This window comes from Leptosomus discolor, chromosome 7 (genome assembly GCF_034619465.1).
Source record: "Leptosomus discolor isolate bLepDis1 chromosome 7, bLepDis1.hap2, whole genome shotgun sequence".
In the NCBI taxonomy this organism is placed as follows: domain Eukaryota; kingdom Metazoa; phylum Chordata; class Aves; order Leptosomiformes; family Leptosomidae; genus Leptosomus; species Leptosomus discolor.
Genome location: NC_141397.1, coordinates 18,158,431 through 18,179,000, shown reverse-complemented (window position 1 = coordinate 18,179,000; position 20,570 = coordinate 18,158,431). Strand labels below are relative to the sequence as shown.

The 20,570-nt window shown below is 38.0% G+C and overlaps 1 protein-coding gene across 1 annotated transcript in view; it reads right to left on the bottom strand.

The window, feature by feature from the left end:
- The window catches only part of RBMS3 (RNA binding motif single stranded interacting protein 3), a 709,828-nt gene that overhangs the window by 489,626 nt on the left and 199,632 nt on the right, over positions 1–20,570 (bottom strand). The window contains exon 3 of the mRNA XM_086467847.1: positions 2,227–2,400. Coding sequence (XP_086323973.1) covers positions 2,227–2,400 — 174 coding nt within the window. The remainder of the gene's footprint in view (positions 1–2,226; positions 2,401–20,570) is intronic.

Sequence of the window (20,570 nt, the reverse complement as noted above, 5' to 3'; positions counted from 1 at the left end):
AATTGAGCATGTTACACTGAGAAGATTCACAAATAAAGGAGCTTCTCCGTATCCAGCTTTTATTGTTGTCGTTTGCCATAAAAGTGTTGGTTTGTGCCCAGATTAAACAAAACTAAGTTAGAAACAGGAACCAGACTAATTCTAACTTTATTATAGACACTGAAACAGATATTCAAGGAAATATTAAGGCATTGTTTTCCCTTGGAAAGCTTGATCCTCATATGATGCTGCAGGAGGGAGGAGCTGAGTTTGCCGGAGTGCCTTGCCTGGGCCCTGCATATGGACTCACCTCCAGAGCACGCAGAAATAGGGAAGGTATGGAAAAAGTATGTGATCACAGAGGTAGGCACTGCAATGGCAGCTAACCCGATACAGCTTCTTACCACCAGCCTAGGAAATCAGTCTGGTCATCTGCTGAGTAGCACTGCAGCAGAGCCTCTTAGATGAGCAGGAGCCAAGAAATGTGCCAAGTTTTCTAAACGGTCAAACGCAGGGACACTGAGGGCAGGACTAATCAAACAATCTGTACAAGTTTATGCAACTCTGGATATTCTGAAATTTCTACTTTCCAGCAATCAGCTAGATCAACTTCCACGTTGAAGTATCATTTCCAACAACTACATATTAAAGGTGCTCAATGAAAACAAATATTGTACAGGTAAAGCAATTCCAGCTGAGGTACCATCAACTTTAGTCTAAACAAAGGAAAGAGGAACTATGAATTAGCCTAAAAAAGACTCCCATGCCTTGGTTGATATTTTAATTCACATGGGTACAAAGACGTCTCCATTTTTAAACCATCTTACAGGAAGTATACATAGCATTCTTCTTGCATGCTCTTTTGCTTAATAGAGTCAAGGCTTGACTTACAGAAAGGGTAGTGTTAATTCTAAATGATTAAAGCTGAGGAACAGTTAATGACTTGAATATCCACAGTTTAAGTTAAATTAAGCTATATAGGAACTCTTTTTGGGCCATTATTCCAAACAAGGAAAATATGTGTGCCCTTCCAATGCCAAATACCTTTTTTACCCTCAAAACAGTTTTTATCATTTTCAATGACACCATAATGGAATTGAGCAAACAGCAGAATCCATAGAGACGTTTAATTCATTCTGAGACCTCACCACCTCAGAAAAGAGATAAGATTTTACAAATTTATTCCCCTCCTTTATTTCAATTACCATGTTAATGCTTGAGACAATTCCTAACCCAAACTTCTGGCCAAAAACCTGTTGGCAGGTAAGACAGAAGATCTAAATCAAATCGCAGAGAACTTGCAAAAAGATTGCCTAGCACAATTTCCCCTCTATAGTAAAAGCTGCACTTTCCCCTATTTTCCTACTGGAATTCCTTGTAGGACAGCAAAACTTCATTGCATACACATGACAGGATGTTAAGATAGTACATCTTTTAAGAAGTTCTAATGATATCCAAAGCTAAGTTCAAATCCAAACATTAAAACAACAAAGTGTAGAGTGGGAAAAAAGGAAGATTGCTTACACTAACGAGGTTTTCCCCAGTTAACTCTCTCAGAGTTTTTCAAAATCAGAAACTAAAAGAATGAAAGGGCTCTGCTATAAGCAGTCTGCTACAGGAATATGACAAAACCCACCACAAGCCTTCAGTTATGGCCCTTTCATGGTTGTCAAATTAAAACACACAACAACAGTGAGCCCCCCCTCCTCATTCTTTTTGGCCACCAGTTCATGCACATTACAGAAGACCAGTAGTCTTTGCTTAGCAACAAGACTGCATGTTCACTACTGATCACATTAACAATAAAGTAGCGAATATTAACAAATCTAATGATGAGAAGAGATGGCCTCCACTGACTCATCCATATAATTTAAAATCTCTGAAATAGAAAGAATAATTCATTCATCTAACAGACTCACTAGAAACAGAAAAGAAGCCATCAATAATAGTGCTTTCCAGCTCACATCCCTGACACTGAAACCCAGGCACACAACAGTAATTTCATGCAAGGAGAAGGATTGCTAAATATATAAAAATATATGTATTTCTACTGAGCTATGAAACTTGCACATTCATTTATGTCTTAGACTCATTCTAGTATTTTCTAGAGTTATGGTTGTCCTGACTTCCATGGGACACAAAAAGCACGGGTGAAGTGTGCTGAACTGTCAGCCGCTGAGCGCCTCCACCTCCCAGGCAATCATACAGCTTATTCAGGTAACTGCAGAAAAGGTTATAATTACTTACAGCAGGATGTCCAGCACAGTAGGTGTAGCTAGCATGAGACTGGTAGTGCAAGCTTGCTCTTGGAAAGGTGTATGTATTCCAAGCAGGTTGGCTGCTATTCCACTGGGAGCTAAAGCCAGGGCTCATGGTCACTCTCGATTTACTGTTTTGGTACGTTCTCACTGTGGAGCTGGACTATCAAAAAAGAAAGAAATGCAGCGTAAAAATAGCTTTTAGGGTAGAATACAAACAATGCAGCTACATATCATCATTACACATATACATACTCCCACACAGTTGGGAACAAACGTGAATGTTTCCTGTAAAGAACTGGGAAAAGCAAAAAGTTGATTCCTTCAAAGGTACCAGTGAAACAGCTGTCACTGTAATGCCCAAAAGAAAGACTGATGACTGTTAGACTTCAGGCTGGGATGTACATCAAATGGGCAATGGATAAGTCACGGAGATAAGGGGATGTTCTGAAAATGTGTACAGGGTACAATCCTGCAATATTAATAGTTGAAACTTCCATATTTTTCTATTATAATTAACTAAATATTGACATTTATTGAGCTCCTGATCAGCTATGTCCATTTTACAGTAAATGGCAGTTTGGGGCCAATGTTTAGATACATTTCTTGAAGTCTTGAAATCCCATGTAGTGACTAGGTAAGGCCAAGCCGCCACAAAGCTACTTCCACATTTCAAATATGTAACTGTCTAACCAGACTCTGAAACTTCACGACATTTTCAAATTACTTAAAAAGCAGCAGAAAAAAAAATCTTAAATTACTTTTTTTTTAACTTAATTCAATAACTTTGTCTGAAAATAACTCAGACTATGGATGTGTAATTCACTTTCATTGTTTCTGGCTTTCTCTCATTTTACTGTATTCTAACTGCAGTTTTCTGCTTCTAGTCCTCATTTTATAAAAATATTCCTAATAAATGTTTGCACTGATAGGGGTGGTTTATGAGGGCAGGAAAAAAAAAATCAATTTTCAAAAAGAGTAGAAAATGCATTAGAAGTGGATGCATTTTTAGCAGATATTTAGGCTAGTCTTCAAAGACACACGAATCTACTTTTTTCTCCATATTCTGGTCTGCATTTGGGTTTTGCTCCCTTCCTTTTTATTGGCAAAGGTGTTCTCAATATCCCATGCAAATTTACACGAACTCATTGTAATTATTGTAAACCTGAAACTGTTCTTTTTAAAGCATTAAATTCACAGTGACTTTAGTCATACAGCAAAAGCTTGAGAAATATAAACACAAATAATATTTCTTAGAAATTCTTATAAATGTCCCTGTTAGTAAATTGATGCTATCAATTTCAAAAGCTATATTCAAGAATGATGCTTCATTTATTTTCACCCTCCTTTCAAAGATAACTTTTATACACGATACATGTAGCATTAACCAAATATCAATATGGGCCACCATCAAACAAGGTGTTTCACATGGTCCAAGACCATCCTTACCCCAAAGTGCTTACAAGATAAATGAGAAGGTCAGGGAAAGGATGAAAGAGCAGAGTTTGATGGAGAAGCAGAGAAAACAGCTTTGTAAACATGACTTTCCGTTTCATTTCAATGTTTCAGCTCAGTTTCATTGGGAGAGGATTAGTGAAATGGAAGGAAAAGGGGACAAAGACATAAAAAAAGTTTCAAGGACACATTCTAGCTATAAAAATATATACCCTGTATAATCTTTCCAGTTTTTAATACTGTATTTAGACAAGCTGGTACTAGAAACTACAGGCCACACTGGCATTGGCTGAACATGCCCTCCTTATTTCATTTAATTTTCAAAAGTTTAAGTACACAAAGTTTGCCTCGGTTATCAATTGCTGTATAAACTTTAAGTTCAAGAAAAGGCCAAATGACTTCCTGCATGTGTTTATTTCCTGCGCCTCCGATTAGGAAGCCTGAAAAGAGCAGTTTCCGCTCACCAGTTCTCAGTATCTCGACAGATTCGCCTCCCACCCCCACCCCTAAGCGAGGGATTCCTGCAGTGTGATTTCTAAAGATTTAACTTGCGACTAGCTGAACACAAAGCGTATGAATGAACACTAAAACCCACACTAAACTCTCATTAGTCACTGTGTGTGACAAGTGGTTACTTTGTTCTTACAAAAGGCTTTAGGGAAAAAAAAAAATCTGCCCCTATAGTTAAAGGGACTTATTTGAAATAAATCTTTTTGTATGAATTTAAATCATGACAAATGAAAGGAAAGAGGCTATGGCTACAGCTAGGAAAAAACTGAAGGGGTTTAATTTTTTTTTTTTCCTTTTTTTTTTCCCTTCTCCTTTTACCCTATTTCCCCAAGGAGCAAAAACTGCGTTTTCTTTCCTTTGACGTATTACTTATCTTTCAGATCACTGCTCAAAGACAAATCTCTCTTTCTGGGCGCTGGTAAACTTGCTTTTACATGAGAGATGAAGGCTAGGTTTTGTTCCAGACAGATCAAGTAGGTTTTTAGCCATAATGTACTTCATGTACATTTCTCCCCTTTATAAACATCAGGTATTCAAGTGTGGCTGCTTATTAACTCCTCTTGAGGAGTTCATTCCCAGCCGAATTTTCTGTGAATATTGAGCTGCTGTATCCTAACAATAGCTTTGCTCCTTCCTATTATTTCTGATGGGTCTGCATTGTGTGGACCAGTGGAAAATACCTGTGGCTGATGGGATGTGAAGATGCATTGTCAGCTGTGATAATTGTTAACTGATTATTTTCACTACAGCAGCAAGCTTCACTAGAGTAAGGAGAGACATGCTATTAGCACTACACAAACATGCACAATACCTGTTCCTGTATTAGAGAACAGGAGGAAAAATGAGCCAGCTTTTACAACAGCCTGCCTCAGATGCTGAACAACCTTCTGCCTGTTGACCAAGTTTTGTTTCCTACTTGTGTGCCACACAAAACACATTCCTGTATCTGCCACCAAACTGGAGGCATGCTTCAGCCCTGGCTCTAAATCCAGGCACAGAGATGAGCCCCTGCCCCCCTTCTGCTCCTCCACCCAGCTCCCACCTCATGGGGGGTGCATGAGAAATGGTGAGCCATTCAGACCATCAAGGATGCACAAGGAGTCCTACCCATTCAGGGACACAGAGGCAAGAAGGGAGACCCCACGTACCCCGCTCCCCTCGGGGTGGCTGGGCAGCTGTGGGAGGGAGGTCCCTGCAAGAAGAGCCCTCTGCTCTGAATGGCGTTGTAGCAGAGGCTACCATTTCTGACATGATAAAAGCTTCTTTCTTTCTGCTGGCTTACCTCCAGAGAAAAACAACACAAAACAAAAGTCAATACATGAAGACACTCCCGGGATAATTGGCTTTGAAATCTTGAAGCTATCCAGGTTGTCAGCCAGAGAAGAGAGACATCTGCAGCGCCAGCCAGCCACCAAGTCCCAGGACAGCCTGGTCACCTCACGGCTCTAACCTAGGGTGGTTGGGGAGCTGAGATGTGAGTTCAGGGACCTCAAACGTTGACGTATTGAATTCAGGGTGTCCTCTGAACAACAAAACACTGCGCATCTCTGCAGCCTTGACAGCTCGGTGCAGAGGCACCTGTGGGAAATACACTGGGCCAACTGGGATAGCTGGGAGGGACAGATGGTGCACCAGAGACAGGTGCCCAGGTGCTGGCAGTGCAAGGTGTAGGGCAGCCTCTGTGAGGAAAGGCTGGGGCTGCCCCGTGCCAGACACAGTCAGTTCCAGCCGGCTCCCACCAACCCACCACAAGGCACTGCTGAGCCCTGCAGCCAAGGTGGTGGCACCGCTGGGAAAACATGTTTAAGAAAGGACAAAACGCTGACCAGGAATGAGTTTAAACGAGTGAGAAGCATCCCCGTGAGCACCTCCGTGGGAAGAGCAGGAGGAGGGTGAGGGGGCTCCCCTGCAGCCCTGGTGAGCAGGTACAGGAAAGGATCCGTGGAGGATCCCATGCTGGAGAAGGTGGGTATGCCCAGAAGGAACTGTGGCCCATGCTGGAGCAGGGGAAAAGTGTGAGGAGCAGGAGTGAGGAGCTGTGATTCCCCATCCCCCTGTGCCACTAGGGCTGGGGAGTGGGCACAGGGTCAGGAATGGAGGAGTGCAGCTGAGCCTGGGAAAAGGGTGGGGCAGGGGGAAGGTATTGTATTAATTTGTCCTTGCTTCTCACTATCCAAACTTATTTTAACTGGCAATATATTAATTTTTCCCAAGTTGAGTCTGGTTTTGCCTGTTACAGTAATTGCTAAGTAATTTCCCTATCTTTGTCTTGACCCACAAGCTTTTCTATCTTATTTTCTGTCACTGTTTTCTTGAGGAGGAGGAGTGAAAGAGCAGTTGGGTGTGTGCCTGGCAGCCAGCAAAGATAAACTCACCACAAACGGGTAGGTCTTGTGGTGCACAGGCTTTTATTCAGGATCTGAAAGTGCATCTATTTCCCCCTAACTCTATTGGTTACCCCAATAAAAGGTATCACGGCTTCCCATAACCCTGTCTTGTTTATATCTCTTAGGTTGTCAATGGTAGACCACCACTGCCACTTCTGGGGCAACCTGATCAGCTTTTCTCAGAAAACTTCTGCAGAAAATTATCAGTTTACAACAAAAAAGAGGTGTTGCCCTCCTTGCTATGTTTTGCTAGAAACAACAAGTATTACAAAGCTAGGGGAGAATTTTATTTTCCTTTAATAAGTCAGTCCAGTACCTTTATACCCTAAAAGTTCAATGCAATCTAAAATTGAGATCAGTAAAATTTACATGTCTAAGCATATTTTAAAATATGAACCTTTTTTTCCCTGTGTGTAATTTCTTGGGCTTCTAAGTATGGATAATCTTACTTCAAAACTTCTAGGCTAAATTTTTCCTCATGTTTGTAAAAGTTTTGAACATTTTTGGACGTAAGCATGAGCAAAGTGCAAAGTATTATTAGTATTATTACTATTTCTTGAGCTTCACTGCTTGCAGTTCTTAGTTCTTTTAACAGCTGATGTGTGAAGTGGAAAAAATAGAACATAGTATTTATGGAGCACTTTTTATCTTCAAAGCACCGTGAAAACGTTAAATGGTGGCAAAATTTTTGACTGATGCAACATTTCCAACTTTTAAAGCAGTGAAAAGTAGTAGTAGATGTAAGAAGTAGCAGCCACTCCTTCCTTTTTGTATGTGAGTACAGCACACCATTTGACTAGGACATTAAGCAACATAAATAGTTCTGACATAGACTTAGTCTTCATGCCATCACACACGCTCTCCACTCTTTCACAATACAGCATTATCATGCAGTAAACTAACAGGAAAATGTGTGCTAATTTTGAAATTCTGTATCACGTCAAATGCAAGACTGACTACATCTACCCGACACCCTTCTGTCAACTATTCCAAAATGCTGTGATTATTATTGGCTTTGGCACTCCAAAAGATGAGAGGCTCAAATATTCTGCTTTATATTACCTCTCTGCTTGCATTGACTGAAAAAAAAAAAAAAAAAAAAAAAGACAAGTGGGATTAAAGAGGTGTAAATAACATCTGAATTAGGACTCCCAATACCTCATCTTTTAAAAGCAACTTCCCAGAGCTATGATGTCATTTTCTTAGCCCACATAATTTGAACTGTCTTCAGTCCCTTGGATTTTGATTACAGAATGGTTCTGTCTTCAACTGCATCTTCTCGTTTTTTTTCGTAAAGTGTGTTTGAAACAGTGTCCACCCTCTTCCCCCTATCCCTTCAAGGGATTTGACATGTCTTATTTTGGATGTCAAATTGATTACATGAGTTGGGAAAGGCCAAGTAGAGAAACTGCCATTCTGGAGATACTGCTTGCAGGAACTCTTTATTCCTGTATTTGGATCAGACCGTGATGCAAAGCACAGTCCTGTGCTCTTAAAAGTTTGGATGTTTTACAAAATACTACCGTTCCCATAGAAATCAAAGTTTTCCTATAACCTGGAAAAGTCAAAAATGAAGATAGCTGCCTGGAACATTATTGCATGCATTTGCTTTCCTGCTCAGGGAAAATATGAAACTGGCAAATCAAATCTGAAGTTAGTTCATCACAAAATCCACCTGAGAGACCTTAAAGATTGTGGTAATTATGAAATTGGAGAGAGAGGGTGGTTGTTTTTTTCTTTTTGAGTTGTTATGAAAATTAAACATGGAAGATATTGCAGATTTTTTTTTTTAATAGCAGGACAGAGGACTTTTGTGCTGCTACTTTTCCCAACATAATCTTTCACTATAGCTTGCAAATCTTTTACAGCCTAGAACCAGATTCCATCTGTTCCAGTAAGAAATGAGCTCTTAATATTTGGCCACTGCAGATTTCGAGTTTATCAAGTTTGTCTCATAACCTTTATGAAAAAACTTAGAGACATGACCAAATTCAAGAGAAACATTGTTTTTCCAGACATGGGATTGAAACTCAATATACTGTACCTGGAAAAACAGGATCAACTGAGAGAAATAGCATTCCACTGAAACCGCAGAGAAATGATGAGGCTATATTTCATATCTCGGCATACATGTAAGGCTATAGCTCATCCAGTAGATCCAAGAGCACGATCCATCTGCCTGCTCCCAGTAAGTAGGAGAGGAATGTTCTCTGTGGGCTAGCTTTGCTCAACAGTCCCCCAGCCAAAAGGGTGAAGGGGACTCAGGCCTGCAGGACACAACTAGCACAGCTGAATTACATAGAGCTGGGGCCCAATAGGAATGCTAAGTTGAGAGACTTTTTAGGATATGTCTCAAACTAACTAACTCTCAAGGAAAAAATTCTAGAAAAAGTGTGCCACTCATTTTTTTTCCCCAGAGTTATGCCTTGAAAACAAAAATATATGGCTTTCACACTTTTCTGGTTAGAATTGCTGTCATTTCCAGTGACTCAACACTGTAATTCATGTTGTACTTTTAACTGTTACTTGAATCATAAGAGCATTTTTTTCCTGGGCAAAGTATGAAACATTGCTGTCGTAGTTACAGAGAGTGAGCATGGGAGCTGAAAAAATGAAGGCCTTCATGGATGGAGGAAGAGGCCATGAAGAGCCTCATTTTCTGCCATCTTACCTTCCACATCAGTACCATGTGGCGAAGGATTAGTAACAAGAGACAGGCTAGTGACAATTCAGATAAAAGCCTTGAAGTCTCTTGGTGACCTGTGTGGAAGGCCTGCGTGTAATCAAAAGTTGCTGTTACCTGATGGTTCATTAGGCAAAGGATCGCTGCGTTGCAGTCAACTCCTGCATACATGCACCTCCCAAAAAGCATTACCACCACCAGCATCTGAGCAGGCAAGCTCAGTGCAAACACCAAGTAAAAGTCACAAGAAATGCTCCTGTGCTTCAAACTGATTTCTCCAGAATAAGAAAAGGAATTTTGCATGCATGAGAGAAAACTGTATTGGTTTTGTTACCCATATTGTACCCAGCCATAGGGAATGGGGACACTCCTGCTCCTGTACTGCTCATTTGTACATCTTCCTCTCACAGAAGGAAAAGTGAAAGGAGACATTCTAAAGGATATTTTTTTCATTTGTTTATCTTTGTTAGGTTATTTGTAAAAAGTAAACTGGGATTGAAATGTATGTTGTTAGAAGGGATTCTTACTGGTCTAGTTTAAACCTTTAATTTAGGTTTGAACACAGTGACTATCTTGACTCCAAGTCCCCTTCTCCTCCCTTCCTCCTCCGCCTCCTCCACTTTGAAAAGAATAAGGACATATCAAAGTTTCTTCTGTTCAGAATGCTATTTAGTCAATCTACTGTGTGAATTTTAAGTCATAACAACCTCAGAAAGACATTGACTATGACCTTGTAATGGTAGGTCATTAAGCAATTATTTTCTGAAAATAAAACACATTGGCATCTGTAAAATTTACTCCAGCCTTTTTTTACAACACCAAGGTTATAATTTAAAGTAGTGAAGCATGTTAACCCAAGATGAGCATGATCTGAGTGTTCCCAGTAAGTTCTGGCAAAATAGCAATGGTTAAGACCCTGCTGTAGATGGCTCGCACAGTTCTGATTTCTAGAGAAGTCACCCATATAAAATAATCGCTCAGTCCGATACTCCTATGAATGCTCATACAGCTCATCTGTATGGAGTGACTGGAGAAAAGGATGTTCTTCCACCAGGAGCTGTTGAGCACACGAGACACAGCGGCAAAGAACTTGAAGGGGAGGATTTATGCCAGATAAGAAAGTCTGAGGATGAACACTAATCTTAAGGAAAGTTGTTGATTACATACAAAACACATCATACCCAGTCTGATCTTGGCAGATCTCTGGATCAGAATTTTTACAAGGTCTAAGAATTCCTCTCTCATGTATGACAGTTGTCTCTCTTGAAATCTTTTCTGCAAGCTACACAGCAGTATTTGGGACTTGCATAATTCCTTTGGTAAAACAGAGGACACAAAGGGATGCTGCAAAAACTGAAAAAAAACATAATGCGATCAGTGCATTTCCTAGGATCACATTCCCAGGTAGAGAGGGCTCTTGTACTAGTTTTGCTATAGGTCAACAAACCACTTTTACCTATGCCTTATTTTTTTATGTGGACCTATGTGCTGCTGACTGAAACACAAGTTCAGGAGCTTTACTGATTAATGACTGATTTTAGCATTTAACTATCGGCTAAATTTGAACTTTTTACAGATAGCTAACATCTTTTGTGAAAGCCATTATTTTTTGACAGTTCAGGAAGAAAAATAATTATTTCATTAACACTTGAATTCCTTCCCCTTTTACAGTACCCAAAGGTATGTTTCACTATGTTCTGCAGTATCTTAATGTTTTTTCTGATGTATCTGTTTACTACATGTATATTGAATTACTCCCTGAACAATAAATCAACCACTGTCTCAGATACAAAATTATTTTCCTCACACTAGATCTGCAATATACTTTTTTTTAGACAGTCCCAAGAGTAACAGCTGGCTGACAATTTAAGCAAGTCTGAAACATTAACCAGTGAGTGCAATCCAGACTCACATACCAGGGAAGAGGGATGCTTATGAATAACCAAAAAATGTCTGTGGCACAACATCACTACTACAATTCTACCAAATGAGAAAAAGTCAGGTTTCTTCCCTCAGCTGCAGTAGGCAAAGCATTGATTCCAGCATCACATGCATATTACAAGTCTTCACATCCACAAAATGCTTGCTTTACTGAATGCAATGCAGTTATGAAATGCATTTGGCCACTGGGAAGAATTCCATAAATCCTGCAAAGCTACCCAATGTACCATTCTACAGCTAACTCCTGTGGATGGTCCTGCATGCTTTTGTAAACCTCACTGTGGGATTAGGACATTTATCAAAGCTATGATTTCTTTCCTGCAATGTTCTATCTATTGTATACCAGCAGTTCTGCAGGTGCATGATTTATCCATCCTGTCATTAGCTACAATACCCTGCAAACAGTTTTTATTTTCTGCTGGGGAAACAAATACTCCTCCCATAAATTGTTTTACTGCTGATTGGGGAACAGGCTCCTGCTCCCTTGACAATAAAACAGCTTGCTTTCTCTGACCATGGAGTTATAATTTCCAACATAACAATCTGAAACTCAACAACATTGCTTATGGAATTAAGTAATATAGGGAAAATTATAGCTTACTTCTTTTCAATATCATGCCTGAACTCTCATTAGTTGTTAAGAGCCAACATGTTTGATCACTTGAGGGACATTACAGGCAAGACAGCCCCTAAAGATCCAACCGAGGGAACACAGGGGGAGGAAGAAAATGTCAGATGAATCCAAGAAACAAAATTCTCTTTTAAAATTAAAAGAAAAACTCAATATGAATTTCGTTACTGGGATCAGGATTTGCCAAACATTTCAGTTTGTTTGAAAATGCTAAATTAACATTTTAAAAAGCAAGGAAGCAAACTGGATATCCAGTAAATCCAGAAATGAAAAGTGATTTCTTACTCGGTGAAATCATTCTCAGACAGGCCTTTCACTCATATTAAATATTCATAGAACCACATATATTGTATATGACACATTTGAATGTGAAAAGGCTAATATCCTCTGGCTTTTCCAGTACTCAACTAATCCATTAGAAATGTAATAGTCAGTATAACCATTCTGTGACTTCAGTGGGAGGTATGAAAAATAAAGGAGAAAGCAGAATGAACTACAAAGAGAAGAAGAAAATAAGAAGATGTATCCAAGACCAGCTCTCAGGATACTCACACTCAGTTTCAACTGTCCCAGATATCTGTTGAGAATCAAATACAGAACAGAAGAACATGCACACAAGGCTACAGAGTTGCCTAAAAAGGCTGCTTTTTCTTCCCTTAAGCTTTGGGCACTCATGCTGGAGAAGAGAGATCATTAATTTATTAAAAGGGATAAGCAAATTATAACTGGGAAGTTCACTATAAGGTATTTGAATTCAGTATAGCAAAGACTGGTTTTCCAGGATACATCAATACAAGATTATGCAGTTCATTAAAAAATGAGTAAATCTCAATGAAAAATGACATTAAAATTCCCAATATAAAAGACCACAGAAATACCTGAGAGATAGTGTATTAAGGCACAAGAGCTTATGGGATTTTGCTTTGTTTTGATTTTATTCCCCCAGGAAAAAAAAAAAAAAAAAAGGCAATGAAAGGCTATTAAAATCCAAATAATTCTGCAGATTATTGACAATCCTGTAGTCCAAACTACTAGGAAGGAGACATGGGCATCAACAAACAAAAATGCTATTTAGTCAATTAAAAACTTAGTGAATAATCTACAAGAAAGGTGGGGAGGGACTCTTTCTCAGGGAGCGTAGTGACAGGACGAAGGGCAATAGTTGCAACTGAAAGGGGATAGATTTAGATTAGATATTAGAAAGAAGTTCTTCACTACAAGGGCGGTGAGACACTGGAAGAGGTTGCCCAGAGAAGCTGTGGCTGCCCCCTCCCTGGCAGTATTCAAGGTCAGGCTGGATGAGGGTTTGAGCAACCTGGTCTAGTGGAAGGTGTCCCTGCCCATGGCAGGGGGGTTGGAACTAGGTGATCTTTAAAGGTCCCTTCCAACCCAAACCAGTCTATGCTTAATATCTTAAATGAAGGAATAAAGCAGCAAGAGGTAACACGTGCTAAGGTCTGACCATGCAAAGCTTCTCCGGCTTGGTCAGCACAGCATTTAAAATAATGGGACTATCACGAACTTAAAGTAAACCATGAGTACAAGTAAACAGATCCCTGACAAAGCTTTTAGAAACTACTCCTCGACTTAAACATGGTTCCCTCCTGCATAATGGTCTACTGTACACAAAGCGCTATCATGTGGCCAGATCATAAAAGAAAACTTCCTTCTAGATAATGTCAATCAAATGTTTCTAAATAGATAAAACCACTTTTACTTTCAAGTATCAATGTGAATACAAACAAGTAACCTTCCCCTCATAGTACCTTTCCTTCAAAATATAAACCACTCCTTTTATTCTTATCAGCTAATGATCAGGAGTTTTATGGTCTGACTTGCATTTTGGCCGTGCCACAAGTGTTTCAGATTGGCATTTTATACTCTATGAATTGGTAAACAAACCAAAATAACAACAATAACAACAACAAAACGCCAATAACTTAACTGCAGTAAGGAAAACTCACACAGGTCTGAAAATAGCTTCAGCTTTCATGAAATTACACTGCTGAGAAAAAATAACCCCAACACATTACACATTGAGGGGCTCAAAGTGGAAAGCAGAGATCTGTTGAATCCTGTTGGAGGGTGCTCAAATGAGAGAAGTCATCGACTCTTGAGAGAGGAAATCCAGCTGAGGCTCCTCAGAGCCTGGCGTGTGAGGCTGCACTTCTCTACTTAGGAAATACTGACAGCTAGGGGAATAACCCAGTGCAGCTCAGTCTAAGGGATTTTTCTGCCCTAGTGCTCAATGGTATGAAGAAGACTCAGATGTTTCCTATTGAACTTCAACATCATAAACTTGACAGGCAAAAAGAGGGGGAAAAAATGAAGGAAAGCTCAAAACCTCTATTTTGTGTTTCTGCCTGCTGTAACTGGAGCCCCCCTTTCCTAGCCCCAAACATTTGTTAAAACGTTAAAATCTATATTTCAAAATGTAAGTACAGCAGTCATGTCCAGGCTTCAAGAACCAGATGAGTGATGAGGAATAGAGACTGAGGACAAGAGAGAAGATGACCAGAAACCATAGCAGGAGGGTCTGAGGATAAACAGATGCTATCCTGTCTCATCTGTGTTTTCTGTTTTGTGTTTTTGAGCCTACTTCTCAAAAGACTAGACACGAAATGAATGCAGATGGAGATTTCTGTCACATTGTTCCCAGTTGGTTTAAAACCTCCACTTCTCAAGTCAAATCCTTTCTAGACTTGACGACTGCATTTCCAAAGCCTGAGGATGGGTAGAATTTCTTACCACTCTATAAGAACAGTGGTCCAAAAATGCTAGAGGATTAACAGCAAATTAAACTAATACAGTTACCATAGAAATTCCTTTAGAAGGTATATTTTGAATTTTGTATTTCTATGTCAGCAGATAGTCTCTGCAGCTCTGTGCTTAGAATATACATTTCAGGAAAATTTGCCATATAGCATATTCAGTCGTACATTGTATTTCCTGACACGTGTGGGTGTCATAACCTTACAGCAGAAACAGGAAAAAACAGTAATATTAACAAGATCTGTACAGAAGCTTACAATATTACTTACCCTATTATCTATCTATCTATCAGAATGACTGGTGGAAATCTCTTTGAAAATGGCCAAAAAATATTTCTGGGGATACATTATTTGTCCAGTTTAAAATGTTTTTTAAAAACTCCAATCACCTATACAGAGCTTTTTTATTATTTAAGTGCAACTTTTAGTGTCTAGTGAACTGTTACGTAGATACTAAGACAGAAAGTTAATAGGTATAGATAGAAAAGGAAAGAATCTCGCCTACTATACTTGGAAAAAAAGGATGGTCTTTCACCTCAAGAGGCAAACTATTATTTCGAAGATCAAAACTCACCATTAGCTCTGAATTGGGCTTCTTATTGACTCAAACTTCCACAACTCCTTCCTGCTCTCTATAACAGACATTTTACTGCCTCCTCTTTTGCACCCTTTGGGAGATGGTATGACATCTTTTGTCAATTCATATAAAACAGTAATGTCCTAAATCACCAAATCAATCACCAATCACCTAATCGCCAAATCAAGTTTTTGGTCCATTTTCAGTTATATAATGAATATGAAAGCTACTATAACTGGAAATAATCACCACAAAAGACACAGAGAGGCTTTTCCAGTAATTCACATACATATACATAAGCATAATTAAGTGAAATAAAGAACACAGGCAGAATACAGAGGATATTTTCAATGATGCTTAAATCTATTGGCAGGGTAATTTTTTAAGGAAGCTAATAGCAGAACCATGAATTTGGTGGATTTAAGAAGGCTAAAGCACATACAAAAGCAAAGATGAGAGAAAGTAGATCTGAGGAGCTGAATCATAGTAATAGAGCTTTGATCCATCTCATTTATGTATATTTACATTTATACATCTATGTGTATATTACATGGGGGGAAAATGTTGTGAAGCTATTCTTTAATTCGTAGAGATTAAAACCAGACTTTGTTACAACTTTTTGAATAGTCTGTAGAAATGTTGTATCTAAAAAGAATCATCAAGAAACATTTATTTCAGAGAAAAAGGTAATTTTTTTTTTAACTGACCACTGCTAAGATTTTATGTAACATGGATGAAGAAAGGCACAGGAAAAAATATAATGTTCTACAGCTTAAATATGGAAGAAAAAATTTATCTTGTATTCTAAAAACTAAATATATTTATGCCCCTAACTCATCTAATTTTAGAAATTTCTGTTGTAGACTGTCATTATACCCAAATTGTTTGCAGATGCTGCGGCACAATGGAATAGTCAGAGATAAACTGTTGAAATATTTGATGACATTTTCAACCTGTTAACAAAATAAAAATTATTAAATGGACACTGAATAGACGCCAGCAACACCAAGATTTGAGGTTACCAACTATTTTTACAGCTCTCTCTTTTATGTTGGCCAGGATACGGGAAAATGAGTATTTCCTAAATAGATTTTCCTAATAAGAATTTTTAACTGAGGTAGATAGTTCAAACAGACAGAATATGCATACATTTTTTTTTTTGCTATTGCCTAAAATTCTGATTTGAGTCAGAAACATTTTAATTCATAAAAAACTCTAGAGAAATTAGTAGTTAATGCAAAACTATGTAATTAGCTTATGCAAAAATATTTTTATTTTAAAAAATTATTTTTAAGAAGCAGAACATTTTACTCAAAAAAATAAATATTTTATTGTATCCGCAAATTTAAGAAAAAATACACAGGAATATAGTTGCTATAAATACAGTAGAATTCAGTTATGGTAAGACAAATTTTAAGTAATTGTTTGATTTCATGGATCACATCTACCTGATCAAAGGATAGCAAACTTGCTAGATGAAGCAAAAGACAGTGTTTATTTGTTTCTTTAACATCAGAATCATACAGTTTGGCAAGATTCTGCTAACTATTAATCTGTAAAAATTTGATAACTTTAGGAAATGCCATTCCGGTGCTGGATGTCCATTTTGTTCTAGATGTTGAGGTCCCTGTGCATGAAGATCCTTACGCATATGCATAGCTGTAAGCACAGGAGGAAGCCTACTGAAGTCCAGAGGATTCATTGTAGTACTAGTCATACACAGATTTTCATTTGAAAGGCTTAAATATCTAACACAATTGATCCTGCGCTGAAGACAAAAATTGTATTTCTTTGCAAGAACAAAAAGCCGGAGACTTAGATACGAAAGGGGGGATTTTGTTGTTTGTTTTAAAAGGATATAAATCTTTATGATGCAGACTATAAAAGAAGGCTAAGAAGATTAATACTCTCTGGGCAGCATATTCCACTCCTACTGTCTACAGGATATCTTGCACCTTGTTCTGAAGCATTTAGCAATGGCTCATGGAACAAGAGATGGTTAATGGTCTGATACAGCCTTGCCGCATCGATCACTGTGATACAGCAATCAAAACCAGAGGGAGCATATGGCCCTATTTGATCTTTACATGAGAATTCCACTATGCTAATCTCTAAAACATATCATCAGATTATTCATTTCTCTCCCTTGTGTATTTCCTTACTTAAAACTAAATAAATCAATCAATACAGACATCATGCAAAATTTCTGAACTTAAGGGAAGTCAATAGTGTTTGTAAGTGCTTGGCAGAACATTGCCTCTGTGCATATCGGTGTTGCAAATTGTGAGAAGCCCTATTGACCTTTTTCTTTTAATAAACTCATTTTTGGAAAAAACACACACATCCATTATGTCTCCTACTTCCTGGAGGAAATATTGCCGCAGCTGAGGTCTACAGACAGAAGATTCAACAACAGGAACAAATAATTGAAGTATTTCACTGACTTACTTTTTCTTTCAATACTCTTCTACACACGCATTGCTCTTACCTCTACTTCATTTCTATTAGGGCTAAACTGTTCAAAAGATGAGCCATTCTCTGTACCTTTAAAAAAAAATCCACATTTTTGCATGAGAAAGGATGACTGAAAGAAAACAAATGGTTTTGTAATTTGTACTTGAACACTTACATTTGCCTTTAAAAAGTCAAGAATTTGCAGACTAAGTGTGTGCAAACACACTTCTGGCGAAACTTTTTCACTTTATTTAGATGTTGTTAACGGTTTAAAGTTAGGTCAAAATACAAAGAATCCTCACCTGAAAATTTGTACCCTTATAATTTGACTATCAGGAAACAAACAACAATTGAAAGTACAAGTTTAAATAGCTAATAAAAGATTTTGAAGTTTAGAATGACCAACAAAGCTTCTGTATCCAAATGCCTGACGTGAAGGAATCTACTTTTATTAATTGCCTCCAATAAGGAGCACAGACATCACCACTGGTTTTAAGAGCTTTTCTTTTTTGTCTCTTTTTTTTTTAACTCTTCAAGGTTGACTGAGTTATGTGGAGAAAGATATCCATAAATTTATAATATTCTTGAGAAGAGAGATTGTGGATTATTTTTTTTACTACTAAAACTGGAATGTATAGGCTGCAGTGCAGTTTCCCTAAGGTTCATTTTGCATTTATTTTTATTATTATTACATATTATATATCGAAATATATTTTACATTATATATTACATATTGCATTAATTGTATACAATGTTATATAATATTAATATTGTTATAATATATTCCATATTATAATTGTATAACATATTCTAATTTCTTAATTATTGCTGCTGTTATTATTATTATTATTACTATAAGAAAGAAAAACAGCCACAAGATTGTCCTGGTTGGAAGGATGGGGGAAATTAACTGGGGAAGAAGAATTCACTCTAAAGTCCCAAAGTGAGCAGCAACACCGTGGAAAGGGTTTCAAAGAGGAAGCCATCTGCAATGCACCATTACATGCTTCAGTGTCACTACAAAACCCAGACGTGCTGCTGCTTACGCTCAAACATGTTCTTGTAAGCACACTCTATTAGCATCTTAGAAGAATTTAGTATTTTCTTAGAAAAAGATATCTTACTGCAATTTGGCAAACAGAAACACCCAGGGGTAGCCCTCCTTCCACTTAATAATTGACTACTTTCCTGATGAACGCACAATCTAGGGTTTTCCTTCTTCCCAGGACAAGTTAAAGTCTACTAAAAGCAACATGTGTTTGTCACCATTTTTTCAAGTATCAGTGAAGAAAAAGGTTATAATCTGAAAAAAAATCCACAGATGACTAAACCTGAGTGAAATTTGAAAAATGACAGGAGAACAGCTGACAACACTTCCACAGGGACTTTGTTATTCAAGGATTATAGAGAAACACTATTCTTGCTTAATGATATCTACAAATAACATTAAGCAATACTGAGAGCTATACCATCATGGGACACTCCACCGAACATCAACTATTCAATAGATAAAAAACACTATAGGCCACTGTGAAAAACAGTAAGTTTCTTCTACTGAATGTTCCCTAAAGGTCATAAAACGGCCAAGTCACTCTGGGTTTGTTATCAACAGAAGTTTCTTCCTTTTAACGTTATCTTAAACTAGGGAGAAACAAGAGGAGCCAAGTAGAAGATCTCCTTCTTTACTTTTTCTTCCAAGGGGGTGCAATGAAGTATCAGTCTGATAGAAGCAGATGCAAAATCAATTCTTTTTGCCTGTTTCATCCGGGAGAAAATGTTGTAGCTGGAGAACACAGTTCAATTGCTAAATTAATATTCACACTGTGGTTCCACATTTCTACCCCAGAATGAAAAAGGTCAGATCATGTGGAGACAGATCTGAGGTGGGGGAAGCCAGCCACTGAAAGGAGAGCGAGGAGAGCTATAGCCATGTTATGTAGCGCAGAGAGTGGAAATACCACACAGTGAAGCACTTTGACTTCTTGCCAGGTATACCCTGTGAAATGAATTTCAAAATAAAGTTTTGAATTACAGACGGCTTTTCCAAGCCTTTGCTGGCATGAGCAGTACTGCAGAAAAGCTGTGACACCAGCAATTAGGGATAGCAGAGTCTGAGATATTAAGGGAAACTTGTCAAGCAGAACTTAAAATATCTAAATATTTCTCCTAAATATTTGATGAAAGAAGAAATAGAAATTGCTTTGGCTCTGCTTGCCTTTAAGTTTGCACCTTCTGGATTTTTTGGGAATATATTCACAGATATTAGTTCAGAACTTCTATAAACATAATACTAATTCATATCTAAAAGTATGAGGAACAGGGAGGCTAAAGATAGATAGAATTCTTTTAAAATATAGCATGTGGTGTGCCAGCAACACAGTCCTACGAATTTTATGTTTGTCCTATCAGTCCAAGCAAAACACATTGTGAGCATCTAACCAAAGTGCCTTGAATCTCTCACTTAATGTTTGCAAGGAATGCAGATGAAGAAGTATTTGCCGAAAGAATTAAGCTGATGAAAACAAAGCAGACACATTTAATGAGTGACAAATAAGGCAAAGTATTTCAGTCCTGTCTTAAATGACCCTTATCCCGTATTAGTACAAACCATTCATGGAAAAAAATCCAAACTAATAATTAACATTTTAAAATATCATGTAATGTCTGCACAAATGTTAGCAGCACTATCAGAAGTGACCATTGCAATGAAGAGTGTCACAGAATTTTTCCAGAAAACCTTGAAAAACTGTTAAAGAAAAGATGTATTGAATAAATGAGTTCCTGGAACTTAATAGAAAATTATGTTTGTCCTAAATATGTACCATTCACCAGCTAATGAGCCTGTTTTAAAGTAGGGCAGAAGGAGTTCTACAGTCTCCAATACTGGACTCTAGTGTCAAAATCATTTGGTACCCTTTAACTCC